The 15,517-nt window shown below is 44.1% G+C and overlaps 1 protein-coding gene across 6 annotated transcripts in view; it reads right to left on the reverse strand.

The window, feature by feature from the left end:
* The window catches only part of Utrn (utrophin), a 497,313-nt gene that overhangs the window by 317,485 nt on the left and 164,311 nt on the right, over nt 1-15,517 (reverse strand). For all 6 annotated transcript variants that reach the window (XM_052751043.1, XM_052751044.1, XM_052751047.1 and 3 more), the window contains 4 exons: nt 10,731-10,972; nt 9,994-10,174; nt 8,377-8,522; nt 6,752-6,964 (listed from right to left, as the gene is read on the reverse strand). In XM_052751043.1, the coding sequence (XP_052607003.1) occupies nt 6,752-6,964; nt 8,377-8,522; nt 9,994-10,174; nt 10,731-10,972 (782 nt within the window). The remainder of the gene's footprint in view (nt 1-6,751; nt 6,965-8,376; nt 8,523-9,993; nt 10,175-10,730; nt 10,973-15,517) is intronic.

A 15,517-nucleotide genomic window follows, 5' to 3' on the forward strand; every position in this document is an offset into this window, starting at 1 on the left:
ACACACACACACACACACACACACATACATGCACACAGTTCTTTGGGAAACTTCACTTTTTTTTTTTTTTTTTTTGGTTTTTTGAGACAGGGTTTCTCTGTGTAACATCCCTGACTGTCCTGGAACTCTCTCTATAGATCAGGATGGGAAACTTTACTTCTTATAAATAAATTTGTTTCAAGTTCCCAGTAGGAGCTTAGGAGCTTACTCAGTCCATAAAGTCCTTGCCTGGTAAGTTTGGGGACCTGAGTTTCACCTGGCACAGCATGGTGAGAAAACAATGGCATGGCATTGTTTTCCAAAGGCTGGGAAAAGGAAAACAGGTAAATTCCTGGGGCTTGCTGGCCAGCCAGAATAGCCTAGTCTGAGAGCCCCAGGTCCCACGGAGAGACCTTGTTTCAAAAAATAGTCTGTAGACAATCATCTAGCCTTTGGGCTCCAAACAGTCTTATGAGCACACATATATTCTCTTTATCTCTGTGTGTGTGTCTGCCTGTCTGTCTGTCTGCCTGCCTGTCTGTCTGTCTTTCTCTATGTTTCTGTCTCTGTTTCTCTCTTTCACACACACACACACACACACACACACACACACACACACAGAGTAAATTTCTAGTAAAAATACCTGCCCCCCCCAAAAAAAGTAATCAGTCCTAATGTAAGACAGTAATCATTTCTCATTTCCATTTTTTTTCCCAAATAGTCAAGTGAAGATGAAATTGGAGGGACTTAAAAAAAAAATCAAAGATTCTCCTTTGGAATGGTCAAAATTTTGAAAACAATGACCATCCCCCTGCAGAAACTTCTTGGGCAGGCAACACCCTGGTTCAGGGTCACAGAGAAGGAATGTAAGGTCAAGGAAACAATCCTTTCACACCTTCCCCTCTTCCTCTCCTGAGCTGGAGACAGAAGCATTTTAAAGCCTGGAGACGCTGGACACAAGAGCCTGAGACTCTAAGGTACACAGCAGCCCTCACACTTGATGACAGCTACATTCCTGACATTTTTCTCCCCCTGATCCCCCATCAGCTGGAATGTCTGCAGGTTTTTAAGCTGTTAATTTCTACCCCGAGACACAGAGAAAACCAGCTGTGAAAACAGAATTAGTACAGTAATGTAAAGAGCTTCCTATTTTGCTCAGTTTTGAGGCATTCCAGAGCCTGTAGCAGACACTACCTATAGCTTGAACAAATAACAAAAACCTGCTCAAAATACTGTCGTGAAACAGTGTTATGTCACAGAGATGAGGACAAACAACAACACTGCCACCACATCAGCTTATCTAACCCCATGTCCCTAAATCCAGGATGTGGAATTGTCCCCTGGACTGAATAAAAATGATGGAGGAGGCAATCTATTAATTATTATACCAGGTTTGTGTTCCTTAGAAAGGTTAAATTAGCTAAGTACGGATTTTATTCTTTCTTATTTTTTTATTCTGAAATACTTCCGAAATAATAATTTAAAAACCTGTTTCGTCGATGGCAGAGTGCCAGCATGTCCTTTCTGCGTTCTGGGGCGGAACACAATGGCTGCGTGAGTGACTCTGAGCTTGAGCAGCTGCAGGAAGATGAGTGAGCAGGCAGCTGTGTGGACAGTGGGGATGAGTGGCTTTTAGACTATGCAGTCCAAGACAGGGAACACTGTTCTGACACACCTACTGAGCACTTCATTCAGATCGCTGCCATTCACAGCCTCCTTCACATCCTCTTACTTGCCCGGGCACCCTGCAGAGTTCTATCTTCAAAGAGATCATTCCCTGGGAGGCAGGAGAAACCTATAGTTCTAAGCATGGTAAAAACTCCACAGGGTGTAGATGGGAGGCCACCTAGTACAATGACAGAGGGGGAAGGCTGTGCAGGTGAGTTTGTTCTTAAAGACTCTGCCACGGGGAGGTGATGTGCAGGCAAGTACATGACATGCCCAGAGGAAGGCAACTGTCCAGGGTCCATGATGATCTGCCAGTCTGATGCTGCTCACAGTGGGGGACACAGACAAGCTAGGCAAGGAAGAAGCAGGGACCACAGGATAAGGGTGAACATTTTACTCTGGTGAGGATAACCAGGCCCCGTGCCGAAGTCTTTGGCATCAATGGGAAGATGAATTTCCAAAGTATGAGATGAGAAGCAGGAGTTGAATGAAAGAGTGATGGAATTTTGGGGAAGTAGGCTGTAGGAGGGCCTGTGCCTAGAGGGAAGGGCTGCAAGGTGCTGTCCCCAGAGCCAAGGGGCACACCAGGTTTTGTGTGCACCTGGGGATGTGCTGGTAATGTTCCAGGTATATTCTACACTGTAGGATCCGGAGTAGGGGGAAGGAAATGATACAAAATATATCACAGGCCCAGTAATATCCAAGGTATTACTACTGGGGATGAGAGAGGAAAAGGAGCTGAGAAAAAACGAGCCTCCTTGGATTTTATTTTGTCCTCATGATTCATAAAATCCTATCAGTAAAATCAATAACAAAAAAAAAATTGCCTGTTTCTTGCTGCCAGGAAAGGAATGATGGTTTGTCAAAGGACAAATGACCATTTCTGTAGTCACGCACAGCACAGAACAGAATTTAAGCCCTCACTTGTGTCTAGCACTGTGAAAGAGCATAGAGGCCTAACCTCAGCCTATACAAAAGGAACTGACTGTGAAGACAAAGGAAATGTCACCAAATGCCAAGAAAATAAGAGACAACTACAAGCATTTACACAAACACAGAGACACCCCTGCCCCTTACAAATATCGCAGGGCTAACAAGAGAAGAAAAAAAAAAGCACATCACAAAAATGAATTCACCCTCTAAAGGTGTTATACTCTTGAAAGACTTTTTCTGAGTACTGAGACTCATTCTCTAAGCTCTGCTCTCTACTAGCTACTGAAATGCCTGTATAAACTTACAATGTGACCACTCCATGCTATGGGTAAGGGAAGGTACTTATAGAGCAGAGAAAGTTTAAAGACAGGAGACTGGGGGACCATTTGCTTTGTGGGAGAAGGTGTTACAATCCGTGAGCATTTGGAAAGCTAATGTGTCATCTTTGGACACTGACCAAGCTGTACTGAGGCCCTTGGCAGTGAAGCACAATGGAATCCCTGAGCCTGAGGAGAAAGAGATTAGAAAAGGAGAAGAAAGGGTGGACAACAGGAACTCAGCCAGAGGGAGGATTCCACTAAGCTCCAGGGGGGAGCTGAGGGCATGTGGGGAGGAAAGCAGGTGGAGAGAAGAAGCAGCTGAAGAGGTGGGTGGATTCCAGAATTTGGAGTCAAATATGGTGGGTGGCAGAAGCCAGCAGAAACAAATGGTCCATATCCTAGCAGAGTCAAATCAGCAGTTAGGTTTGGTTAGGAGAGGCCCGGGCCCCTTGGAAAGGGATCCATTCATGCTCCTGCCAGGATTTCAGCACCAGATGTATAAGGTGACGACATGAGCACCTCACGATATGGTTAAGTGGAAGGTTTTTGTGAGATAAGTGAGAGAGAGCACAGCCAGAGGCATCGGGAAGAGTCCAGAGCAAGGAAAGAGTGTAGTAGACCGAACATGGCCCACAGACTGGGCGTGGCCATGACAGCAGGCGCAGAGCGGAGAGGGAGAGTGGGAGAGCACGTGCATAGGGAGGACAGAGAGAGGAAGAGGAAGAGTGGACAAAAGACAAGGCACGGCTGAAATAGCAGGCTTGTACGGAGGATGAGAAGGTGGGGGAAGGGAAGCTCCCGAGCTAGAGGGAGCTTAGGGTAAAGGAAGGCTGTGAGAAGGGCTAGGATGCTAACTAGTGTGGACTTTGGTGTATAGCAGGTGCTTGGGATGCTGAGGGAGCCTGGAGGCCAGCATGCGCTTTGGCATGCTAAGAGGCACCACAAGTAGACATTTGTCCCTTCTGCCTTTTGGAATTTGGGGAAATGGAATTTCCTTTGGATCTGACAATGTCCTCCACCAGGATCTACTATAATGTATTCTATCAAATACAGGGAAAAAAAATACAGATTCAAATTACTAGTATGTATGGACTGCGTGTGCCTTAAAACCCTTCACAGATTCACTGTAAATATGAGCTGTCACCAGGAAAGGAAATAGAAATGAAACTAAGAATATTGTTGGCAGTGAGTATATCTATATTGTTCAATATCTGCACAATAGCAATCTTCATGTATTTTATATATATATATGATTAAAAATGTACTTTAAAAAATTGGAGATCTCTGACTTTCACCATGCACAGTAGTGTCCACACCTACATAGTGAAGCTCTGTCTCAAGAAAATAAGTGAATTGATTTAATTAAATGAAACAAACAGTTCCGCTACTTTATCGCTAAGAAACTCCATGAATTGGCAGTAAATCTAACACCTGCTGGGGCACAACGCTTTAAAGAATGAAACTTAAAAGACTAAAACATGCATAAGGACACAGAATAAGGAAAAGGCTATCCTGTGAATGACTACTGACTGCAATTATCTTGTGACTTTGCAATGGAAACTTTGAAGTTTTCCCATGTGAATTCACAAGCAATTCCTTTGAAGCCACTAAGTAAGCATGAGTGCCTTTAGCATTAAAATCAGACACGTGTTTGCGTCATGAAGTTGGACAATTAAAGAATGAATACAAATAACTATCAACAGCCTTGTTGTTAACCTGTCAAAGAAAAACAAAAAAATAACAGGACATTAAACTCTGCTACTGTAATTGCAAATATTTGAATAGAGACCCGTGTGTTTGATGGGGAATATCGTTAATATTTATACTTAATATATTTAACACAGTCTCCAACTGACCACTAAAAGTACTTGCAGTAGAATATTATTTTATGGTATGTTACTTTTGTTTATGTTGCATTTGTTTAGCTCTGTGAAGCTGTGTTACAGTGCCTGTCTAAAACACCTGAGGGTCTAATAAAGAACTGAACAGCCAATAGCAAGGCAGGAGAAAGGATAGGCAGGGCTGGCAGGCAGAGAGAATAAACAGAAGGAGAAATCTGGGAGACAGGAGTGAAAAGGAGAAGGAGCCAGAAAAGGAGGAGGACTCCAGGAGCTAGCCACCCAGCTATACAGGCAGCCACGGAGTAAGAGTAAGATACACAGAAGTAAGAGAATGGGAAAATCCCAGAGGCATAAGGTAAACAGGATAATTTAAGATAAGGAAAGCTAGCTAGAAACTAAGACAAACTAAGGCCAGGCATTTATAATTAAGAATAAGCCTCCATGTGTGTGATTTATTTGGGAGCTGGGTGGTGGGCCCCCCAAAAGACCAAAAACAACCAATGACAAGTACTAATAATTGCAAGATTAGTAACAACACTGAAGTAAAGTCTAAAACTAGATTAGGCTAAGCCCAGGACTCTCTTCTGTGTTTTAGAAGGATTTTTATTCTCTTGAAATTCCATATTCAAATACTGGCACACCATTCTAGTTAGCTTTAAATGTCAACTTGACACGGGCCAGAGTCAGGGACTCTTAATGGAGGGACTGGCCAAATCCAATTGGCCTGTGGGCATATCTGTAGGAAATAGTCTTGATGGCTAACTGACTTCATGTAAGAGGACCATTCTCTGGGCAGGGGACCTAGGACTGTATACAAAAAGCCAGGTAAGCATAAGTCTGCAAGCAAGCCAGCAAGCTGTGTTCTTCTATGGTTTCTGCTTTAAGTGTCTGCTTGAGATCTTGCCCTCAACAATGGACTGTGATCAGAAGTGTAAACCCTTGCCTCCCGTAAGTGGCTTTGGTCAGTATGTCTTATCACAGCAGCTACAGGAAAGAAACTCTTCAGGAGTCACTCATGAATTCCCCTAACATAGCTAAGATTTAGATCTGAAGATATAGAAACAGTTCACACAGCATGGGTCAACCTTGAACTACTTCCATTTGGGACTAAGTGGTTCTGCTTCTATGAGGGCCAACCTGTGTGCTATAAAACAACCAGCTGCATCCTGGGTTTCTAACCCTCCAATGTCGCCTGCTGACCCCATCCCTATGCCATGGCCATGACAACCAAAAATGTCTTTAGACTAACACACATCTTAGGATGGGAGGAAAAATACCACTGTTGGTTGTGAATCATTGATAAGTCACTGTAGGAGCATCATCAAAAAATTTTGCAATCACAGACATAAATCTCATTTACATCATTGTAAGATGTACACATTCTGTGAGCATGGCAGAAGGTTGTAAAAGTTACTCACTTGCAGGAGAAACACCTGAAGTTGTGCGGCAGAGTGCTTGCTTAGCATAAGACCCTGAGTTTAATCCCTACACTTTAAAAGGCAGGTACAGTGGCACACACCTGTAATTTCAGCACCTGAGAGGTGGAGACTGAAGGATCAGAAGTTCAAGGTCATCCTTGACTGTGTAGCAAATTTTAGGCCAGCCTAGGGTATGTGAGACCTGTCCCCATGCCCCTTCTCCATTCTCTACTACTAACTAGGTAAACTTCTTCCGCTATAACTAGTCACCACAATACTCTGATCACTGGTTCAAATGCCATGTAGACCCCCATGCTGAAATTTTATTTTAACCATTATTAAGCTATGTGCTTGTCAAGGTCTAGTTCACCTCTACCAAGAAGCCTTCTCTACAAGACAAAAGAAGTGCATGAGCTTACCAGCACATTAAAAATATGCCTTTGATAAGCAAATTATAAATCCCAACTTAAGCATATAATAATGTGGGACCAGAAAGAATGCCAAATATTCAGAAAGCAGACATTCCAATCTTGCGTGATAATCACTATGTGCCCTGAAACAAGCTTCAACTCCTCTTGGCCTCTCGATTTACCTCAAAATCTCTGAGTCTGGGGATGATTTCCTCGAGCAAATGTAAATCTCTGGAAACCTTGGCCTTTACTTTATTCCATTTCCCCTGGACATCATCAAATTCTTGTTTATACGTTTTTCCCACATCGGGAAGCACATTTTTCTCCAAAATCTTTGTTTCTTCTGAAAGTTTATGTAATGTAGGTTTGTGATTCTCAAGGGTTTCATCAAGAGCCTGAAAAAGTTTCAAAAGATTAAAACCATACACAACAATGTAACACTGTATGTATCTGTACAGGTGTAGTAATATGAGATATATATCATATACAACAATATAACAATGTATATATCTGCACAGGTATAGTAGTATGATACATACACAACAATGTATGTATCTGCATAGGTCTAGTAGTAATATGATACATATATATATACATATATATATATATCACACATCAATGCAACAATGTATGTATCTGCACAGATGTAGTAGTAAGATATATACTGATGGGCACGCGCGCGCGCGCGCGCGCGCGCGCACACACACACACACACACACACACAGTGAAAAGAGAGGAGGAAAGTTTCTTACTTAAATAACATTTAAAAAGTCATAATCAGGGGCTGGAGAGATGGCTCAGAGGTTAAGAGCACTGACTGCTCTTCCAGAGGTCCTGAGTTCAATTCCCAGCAACCACATGGTGGCTCACAACCATCTGTAATGAGAGCTGGTACCTTCTTCTGTATACATAATAAATAAATAAATCTTAAAAAAAAAAAAAAAAAAAAAAAAAGTCATAATCAGAAAAATCAGAGCTTTCTCTTCATGAGTTTTGTGGGGACGGCATAATGTATTCTGTACACTGAAAACCCCGGGCATAGCACACACAGTGGGTCAAGAACACAAGGTCAAGAGTTGGTCTCTTTTATCAGGCACGACAGTGTAGAGCCTTAAGGCCACTAAGAAAGAAGCAGGGAAACAATTTAACCAACAAAACACTTAGTATCAATTCAGGCTTGGCATGGTGGCTCATAACAGCCACCCCAGCACTTGGGAGGCTGAGGCAGAGGGATTGCTGTCAGTTCTAGGCCAGCCTACACTATAGAATGGAACCCTGTCTCCAAAAAAAAAGAAAGAAAAAAATCAGTTCAACTAATACACCTCCCCTCATTTTAGGAGAGATATTTAGCAGACTATGAACTGGTTTAGAATTTTATGTGAACTGTAAGAAAATACATTTTTTTCCCTAGTAACATTTAATGATGTATCTTTTCTGGACCTCAGATAAATTGATTGAGGTAATTAAGCTTCAAATTATAAATTCTTAGGCCTTCAGGGTAGTGAAGACAGCGGCCACACAGGCTGAAGACCTCAATCCTATCCCTGGAACTCAAAGCGAAAGAGAAAACCGAGTCCCCAGCATTACCCTCTGGACTCAGCACACACCCACCTTCACAACACTACTACTAACAAATAATAAGCAAAAGTCAAAATCTTCTTTAAATCTGCCACTTTTATAATAAAGTTTTAATCATTTTTAAAGACTTAATAAAAACAGCCGTTTTCTTTTTAAATCACTGAAAAAAACGACGACTTCAAATGCATAACATGAACCGTCAGAAATAGAGTTCTCAGACACAGCTTACCTTTTTCTCCTGCAGGGCCTGCTCCGCCTTCGTGAGATCATCAAGGGCATTCAGAGATGTCTGGGCTTTTTTTTCTGACTCACTTAGCACCTCTTTCAGGGTCTTCAATGTTTCCAAGTATGCAGGTCCGGGTTGGCTCTTCAGCTCTGATGATTTAAACATACTTACTTGGGGACAACAATGTAGAAACCTAATACTATTATTGTCTGCACCATTGATCTTTTATATTTAGTAAAAAGATTCCATTAGATAATAAATTAGACCCCATGATTCCAATTGAAAAGAATCTCTGTTGGTTAATAAAATAGGTCATCCCTCTGGCATTTCAAACAGACAGACTGTGGCTTCATTCCTCCGGAGGCCAATGTTTGAAATATTAACTTGCTATCATTTTTCTTCATTTGATCATGGTGAAATGTCTGGATGAAGCTTGAAGGACAACATTCCTTTTGTCTCACACGACCTCCCCTTCCCCAACCGCTACACAAAGAAGAAAAGAAAGCAAAGATCCCTCCCCTAGCCTTCCTGAAATCCCATGAGTGTACACAAACTATATGGGAACCCCACAGACAGTGAGGAACATGGGTGTCTGGCAAGAGCCAGCCAGCACAGCGCACCCCTCTGTGGCTCTGTAAAAAATCCCAAACAATCAGCATTTGTGCAGGAGAGGAAGTGAGCGGAATGAGAGGGACCAAGAGGTGAAACCAATTAGCAGCATAAGTTCAACTGCCTGCCACTGATCCTCATCAAAACCTGAAAGCTTGGCTTGTACCAGTCAGCTGAGAAGGGAGTCTTCTCTGGTATTTCTGTCACACTGTAAGTTAACTGATTTCCACGAACAAAATGCATCAAGTCCAAATGCTCAGTTAAAAGAAAGGCAACATGATGCATTTGTCTATCGCGAATACATTCCTAACATCTATACATCAGGAGCTAACGGAGTAGAGGGGACAGTCTCAGCACTGAGTGCACACGGCCATCAACAATCCAGTGCAGCAGCTGAAGAGAAGATATACGTAACAGGATGTAAAAGCTTTCAAAATCCTTCAAAGCCCGCTTCCCCAGCAAGGTTTATTCCAATTTTTCCAATTCCAAATTCTTTGATTTTGTTCACATTCTGGGAGCGCAAAGTGATTTCTTTTCAAGGAGTAGGTGGGGCTGCTAAAACCCTAACCACTGGGAGCAAATAGAAATTGATGCTGTTTTTGTTTGGTCTGAACCGGTCTGAGCAAAGTTGTTTCTCCCATAAAAATCTCCAGAAGGGCAGGAGTGCAAACCATGTGCCTAGCATGCATAAGGTCCTGGGGTTCAACACATGCCCACAAAAAGAAAATAAAAATCTTTCAGAAGTCATTATACCCAATGGATACAATTTTAGAGCATGTGACGCTCTCTATTTTATGCACAAGTGTGAGCATAGGAAATAGGGTGAATGCATTGTAAGACCTGGAGTCACCAAAGTGCAAAGGAAAGCAGCAGAAACTCAGATACACTGAAAGTTTAAATATCGGGAGTAATGATTAGATTAAGGCCAACTGAGAGGGGAGAGAGAGACGGAGAGACAGGGAGAGACAGAGAGACAGAGAGAAGTGACTGCCGCCGAAAGCCAGGGTTTACCATTCTCTAGTTGCTGTTGGCGCTCCTCTAAAGCCTTCTGCACGGCCTGGTAGTGACTTCGAAGGTCATCGAAACCCTGCTGGACAAAACCTGGGGCAGAGGGCCGAGACCTCAGGGCTGAGCAGCTGGCACACAGTGTATCAATTCTGGGGTGAAGGCCAAGGAGATCTGTCAGCTCCCTCTGTGGAAGAGAAAATACAGTCACTTCAATCCATGAAGAAGAGCATCCCCAGAAAGAGTTCGGAAACAAATAAACACAAAGCTCACGATACACGATCCATTCTCTCCTCCATTCTGCTCTCTCTTCAGATTGTAAAATCTTTTGCCTTTTACAAGACACAGCCTCTTGGGGTACAGGCAGCTTGGTGGGTACGAGCACTTGCTAGGCAATCCTGCAGACCTGAGTTCAGATCCCCAGCACTCATGTAAAACTGTGGGCATGAACATGTTTGCCACCCTCGGGTTGTGGGAGGACAGAGAGAAGAGGATAGCTGGGACTTACTGGACAGCAGGCTCCAGGTTCAGTGAGAGACCCTGTCTCAAAGAAATAAGGTAGAGTGTGGTAGGGCAGGATACCTAACGTCCTCTGCTGTCCTCTGGCCTTCACAAGCAGAGATGGGCACACATGTGTGTGCGCACATAAACACGTCTTCACCACACACATTGAATGATATATCCTCTTTACATATGAGACTCAGCACAGAAAGGCTGTATAGTCCAGCTATTTGGCACCCTACCTGGCAGGAATCCTTCAAGCTTGGCAAGGGCTGCTGGGGCGATTCAGAAAAGGGTGTGTCCCTCAGCCACTCTTCCTTCGCCCTGATGGTTTTTTCAAGGGCATCGAGCTGCTTGAAATAAGCATTGATATCTTCCTGAAGCTGGACCTTCCTTCCCAGATCTTCCAGCTGCTGAGACACCGCCTTCCACTCTGATGAAACCCTCTCCAGAACATCGTTGATTTCTTCAGTCGAAAGGCCCTCTACACAAAACAGAAAAGTCCAAGTGCATCAGAGCAGACACTTCATCTAGTAATACCAAGGTTGTTTAGAATTGGTCCTACACACTCTGATACCCTGAGAGATGAGGCCATGTCACCTTTAATGATCACTCCCTTAGGTCCCTTCTAGTACAACCAAAAATCGTAATGATCCACTTATGAGTAGTTGGATGTCCTTTCACTCCTTGACCTAAGGGAGCAGCTCAGGAGTGGTTATTTCGCAAGGCACATCCATAGAGCATCCGCCAGTTCCTCTTCCAGGAACGCGTGTTGCCATCCGTGACACCCTACCATTCTGATAGCTTCTAGTCTGATGCAGCCCAATAAGCTCAAATGCCTGAATTTGTGCAGAGCTGGAAAACAAAGTAGAGAGCTAGCAAAACACAGAGCTGGCTCAGGTCTGTGGCAACGAAAGATGAAATGGTCCCCTCCCCTGCAAGCAACTGGGTACATGTAGGAACATGAAACCAGGAGCCAGGCCCCAGAAGCATCCACAAGCCTACTACTGAACATTCTAAACATATAAATGAATATGAAAAACGCCAAAAGAATGATAAAGGTAGCTGCTTGGGAGACATACCTCAAAAATACCACTATTCTTATTATGTTAATCTTATAAGGTTTACATCTATTTGCTTATTTTGTGTTGGGGGCTGCCCACGCGCCAAGGCATGCACATGGAGGTCAGAGGACCAACTGCCGGAATTGGTTCTTTCTTCCCACCATGTGGGTCCCAGGAAAGGAACTCAGTCGTTATGTTTGGTGGCAAAAGCCTTTACCCACTGAGCCATCCTATCAGTCACTGAAACTCTTAAAATGTTTTCTCAAAGTTTAAAAAAGTACCCAGTGTTTTTAGAAGTGATTTTTTAAATTATCTATAACAATAGGTCTTTCCATATTTTTTCCAGTGCTATAAATACCATCAAATCTTTTTTTTTTTTTTAAAGATTTATTTATTTATTATGTATACAGTGTTCTGTCTGCATGTATGCCTGCAGGCCAGAAGAGGGCGCCAGATCTCGTTACAGATGGTTGTGAGCCACCATGTGGTTGCTGGGAATTGAACTCAGGACCTCAAGAAGAACAGCCAGTGCTCTTAACCTCTGAGCCATCTCTCCAGCCCGACACTTTTTTTTTTTTTTTTTTTTTTTTTTTTTGGTTTTTCGAGACAGGGTTTCTCTGTGTAGCTTTGCGCCTTTCCTGGAACTCACTTGGTAGCCCAGGCTGGCCTCAAACTCACAGAGATCCACCTGGCTCTGCCTCCCGAGTGCTGGGATTAAAGGCGCGCACCACCACCACCCGGCTTCATTGACTCAAATCTTTTTAAAATGAGTGTGAAACGGTATAGGAAAGCGACAACAGGATTATTCTGTTTGGCAAACATCCTCGCTGAAAAGGTAGACTCAGCATCTTCAGGAAACGAGGACACTGAAATGAGTCTTCTTTGTAAACATATATGGCCAAAATCCACAGTAATGAAAAGTCAACTTAAAAGGAAAATGTCACGTGAAACAAGAAACCACTCCTGTTTCACCAACAACACAAGTTTAGAAGGTTGTGTGTCACACGACACTCTCCTAGAAATCTGAAACAAACATGCACCCCATGGATGAAAAGTATCACCCACGTTAGCTGTTGAAGTGCGCTTCCACCATCAGGCTGGTAACAGAACACTAAACCTAAGCCAGGCCTTCATACCACAGTCCTCATGCAAGTATCACTGTTAACAGAGTCATGGACAAGAAAAGGCACCATTTTTCTTGCCAAATGTGTGAACAGCGGTGATTCAGGCTGTGCTTCGGCACGGTTATTTCCATTCTGGTAGATGCAAGCAGAGTAACATCAGCCACTTTTTTTTTGCTCTGGGGTTTTTTTGTTGTGATTATTTCTTTCTCCCCTTTTTTGGTTTGGTTTTTGCTTTCAGCAGTTATTTCTGTGTTATATACCCATGTGTGTGGGCAGCCGTGTGTGTGTGTGTGTGTGTGTGTGTGTGTGTGTGTGTGTGTGTGTGTGTGGTGTGTGTTTGTGTGTCTGTGTGTGTGTATGCATGTGCACACACACAAACATGCACATGCACAAACATGCACATGCACCCATGCTCAGACACATGAAAGCATGTTCACGGTAAGGCTTGTAAAAATGTCTTTCTCGATCACTCTCCACCTTATTATTGAAACAAGGTCTCCTGAGGAACTCAGAACTGGTCCATGTGGTTGGTCTAGCTAGCCTGCTCGATCTAAGGATCCCCTGTCTCCGCCTCCAGAGTGCTGGGTTGGCTGCCAAATAACAGCATTTATACAGTAGATTCAGGGGATCCAAACTCCACTGCTAACACTTGCAAGGCAAATATTTTAGCCACTGGGCCATCCTACCCCACCCCAGCCCAGCCACTTCATTTTTATGTCAGGGCAATAGATGCTGAACAAGGAAGAAAAGAAAAGCTGGAAACTAACATTTCTGAGAGGGAAGATTAGCACCATTCATCTAAAAGCTGATGAGAGGCCCTCATTGTGGTACTAGGGCAGCTGAAGAAACCTCCACTACACAGTGAGTTCAGGTCCAGCCTGGGCTAATGAGACCCGTTTTCAAAATAATAATAACAATAATAACAGTTTGGAGAGATGATAGTTAAGAGCACCCAATGGTCTTGCAGAGGATCTAGATTTGGTTTCCAGCGCCCACATGATGGCTCACAACAGACCATAACTCCAGTTCCAGGAGATCCAGTTCCCTCTTCTATTCCCAGTAAGTTCTAGGTGCACACATACAGCAAATATGCATGCTGGCAAACACTTAGACACATAGAAGAAAAATAAATCATCAAGAAAAATTTAACCCACAAAGCAGTAATAACAAAACAACTCATACACACAAAAAAAGTTAAAGATTGAAAACTACTCGTTTGAGGATTTTGTCTAACTCATCTGCCACATCATGCCATGGTTCTTTGTAGCTTTGATCAGGGGCAGAAGCAGACACAAAACACTGAAGATAGGTGAGGGAATCCCACCTCTCCTGGATAGGAGTTGGACATTATTCAAAGTGCGATCAAACCCCGTTAAAACTGATATGAACTTACTAATAAGTTCCTACTGTAAGCATTCCTTCTGTTGTTTATTTTTCTGTAAACAAAATCGTAAGGGAAAGGGCAACCTAACTCCCCAAATGATGCTCCTAGAGTCTCCTTACTGCCGTCAGCAAGAGGACTGTCAGTAAAACAGACAAGCAGGCAGTCCTCATGCCAGCCTCAGCCGCTTGGAAAGCCCCTCAGGTGCCTTACATGGCAGTCACGGCGGTAGCACAACCCCAGCTCCTGAACGGGTAGCGCCAACCCTGAGAGTGTCAAACTTCTCACTGAACATTTTGCACCCTTCAGCGAACACTGGATAACAACACTGCATCCATTAACAATGAGGCCGGAGCGGGAGCACTTTCCCCAGCGGCCCCAAAGCATTGCTGGGACTGCTGCAAAGGGGGGGCGATACGACACTTGGTACAAACACAAAGCTTTATTTATTTGGGGGGTTTTCAGAGATAGGTACAAACACCCTTTCTCTGGCTACGTGAGTGAGTTGTTTAGCTCACCGGGTGAACTGGCTGGAAAACACACTCTTAAACGGCTTTCCCTGGTATTGCAACGCCAGGCCCAATAACAGGCTTCTCCTGAGTGGTCCTTTGTCACCTGCTTGCAGGAGGATGGGTTGAGTGAGTGACAGGAAGAGAGAGGAAGCAACAGAGACTGCAGAGGTGACACCAGTGAAATCAAAACTGTCAGATCTGAACCAGGGCAGCAGTGGGGGACATGCGGAGACTGATCGCCTAATGCAGGGTAAGCCGGGGCGGTGGTGGCGCAGGCCTTTAATCCCAGCACTCAGGAGGCAGAGGCAGGCGGATCTCTGTGAGTTCGAGGCCAGCCTGATCTACAAAATGAGTTCCGGGAAAGGCGCAAAGCTACACAGAGAAACCCTGTCTCGAAAAACAAAAAAAGAAAAGAAAAAGAAAACGCAGAGTAGACCACTTGGCTAGTGTATGCAAAGCCCTAGCTTCAATCCCTAGCGGGGTTCAGGGAAGGAGTTGGGGGCAGGGGGAGTGGGCTGGGGGAAAGAAGGACGGAGGGAGGGAACACAGAACTGAGCAGACCAGGAGATCTAATCCTCAAAAGGAGCAAGGAAGTCGGCTGCTTGACACCTGAAGGGACAGACCTGAGCAACCGGCTGACCACGTTGCGCAAACAGCAGAGGATCCAGCTGCCTACACAGCTGCAAAGTAGACAGGCCTCGACTGACCGCCACGAAAGGGCAGAGGTAGCCAGGTCCTGAGCCGCAGCCAAAGCCACAAGCCGCAGCGGAGCAGTGTGTGAGAACAAACTGGGCAGGAACAGGAAGGAAGGTGGAGGTAAACTGAGGTGAAGAGCTGAGGCTGGAGAGAGATAGAAGGCAGTAGAAAGCCTGAGAAGAAACCACAAGCTAAGGTCCCCGGAATAGATCCCGAAAGCTGCCAAGTCTTTAGAGCCAAGAGCCTTAGCCA

This window comes from Peromyscus californicus, unplaced genomic scaffold, assembly GCF_007827085.1.
Source record: "Peromyscus californicus insignis strain IS unplaced genomic scaffold, ASM782708v3 Scaffold_22__1_contigs__length_63687245, whole genome shotgun sequence".
NCBI classification, from domain to species: domain Eukaryota; kingdom Metazoa; phylum Chordata; class Mammalia; order Rodentia; family Cricetidae; genus Peromyscus; species Peromyscus californicus.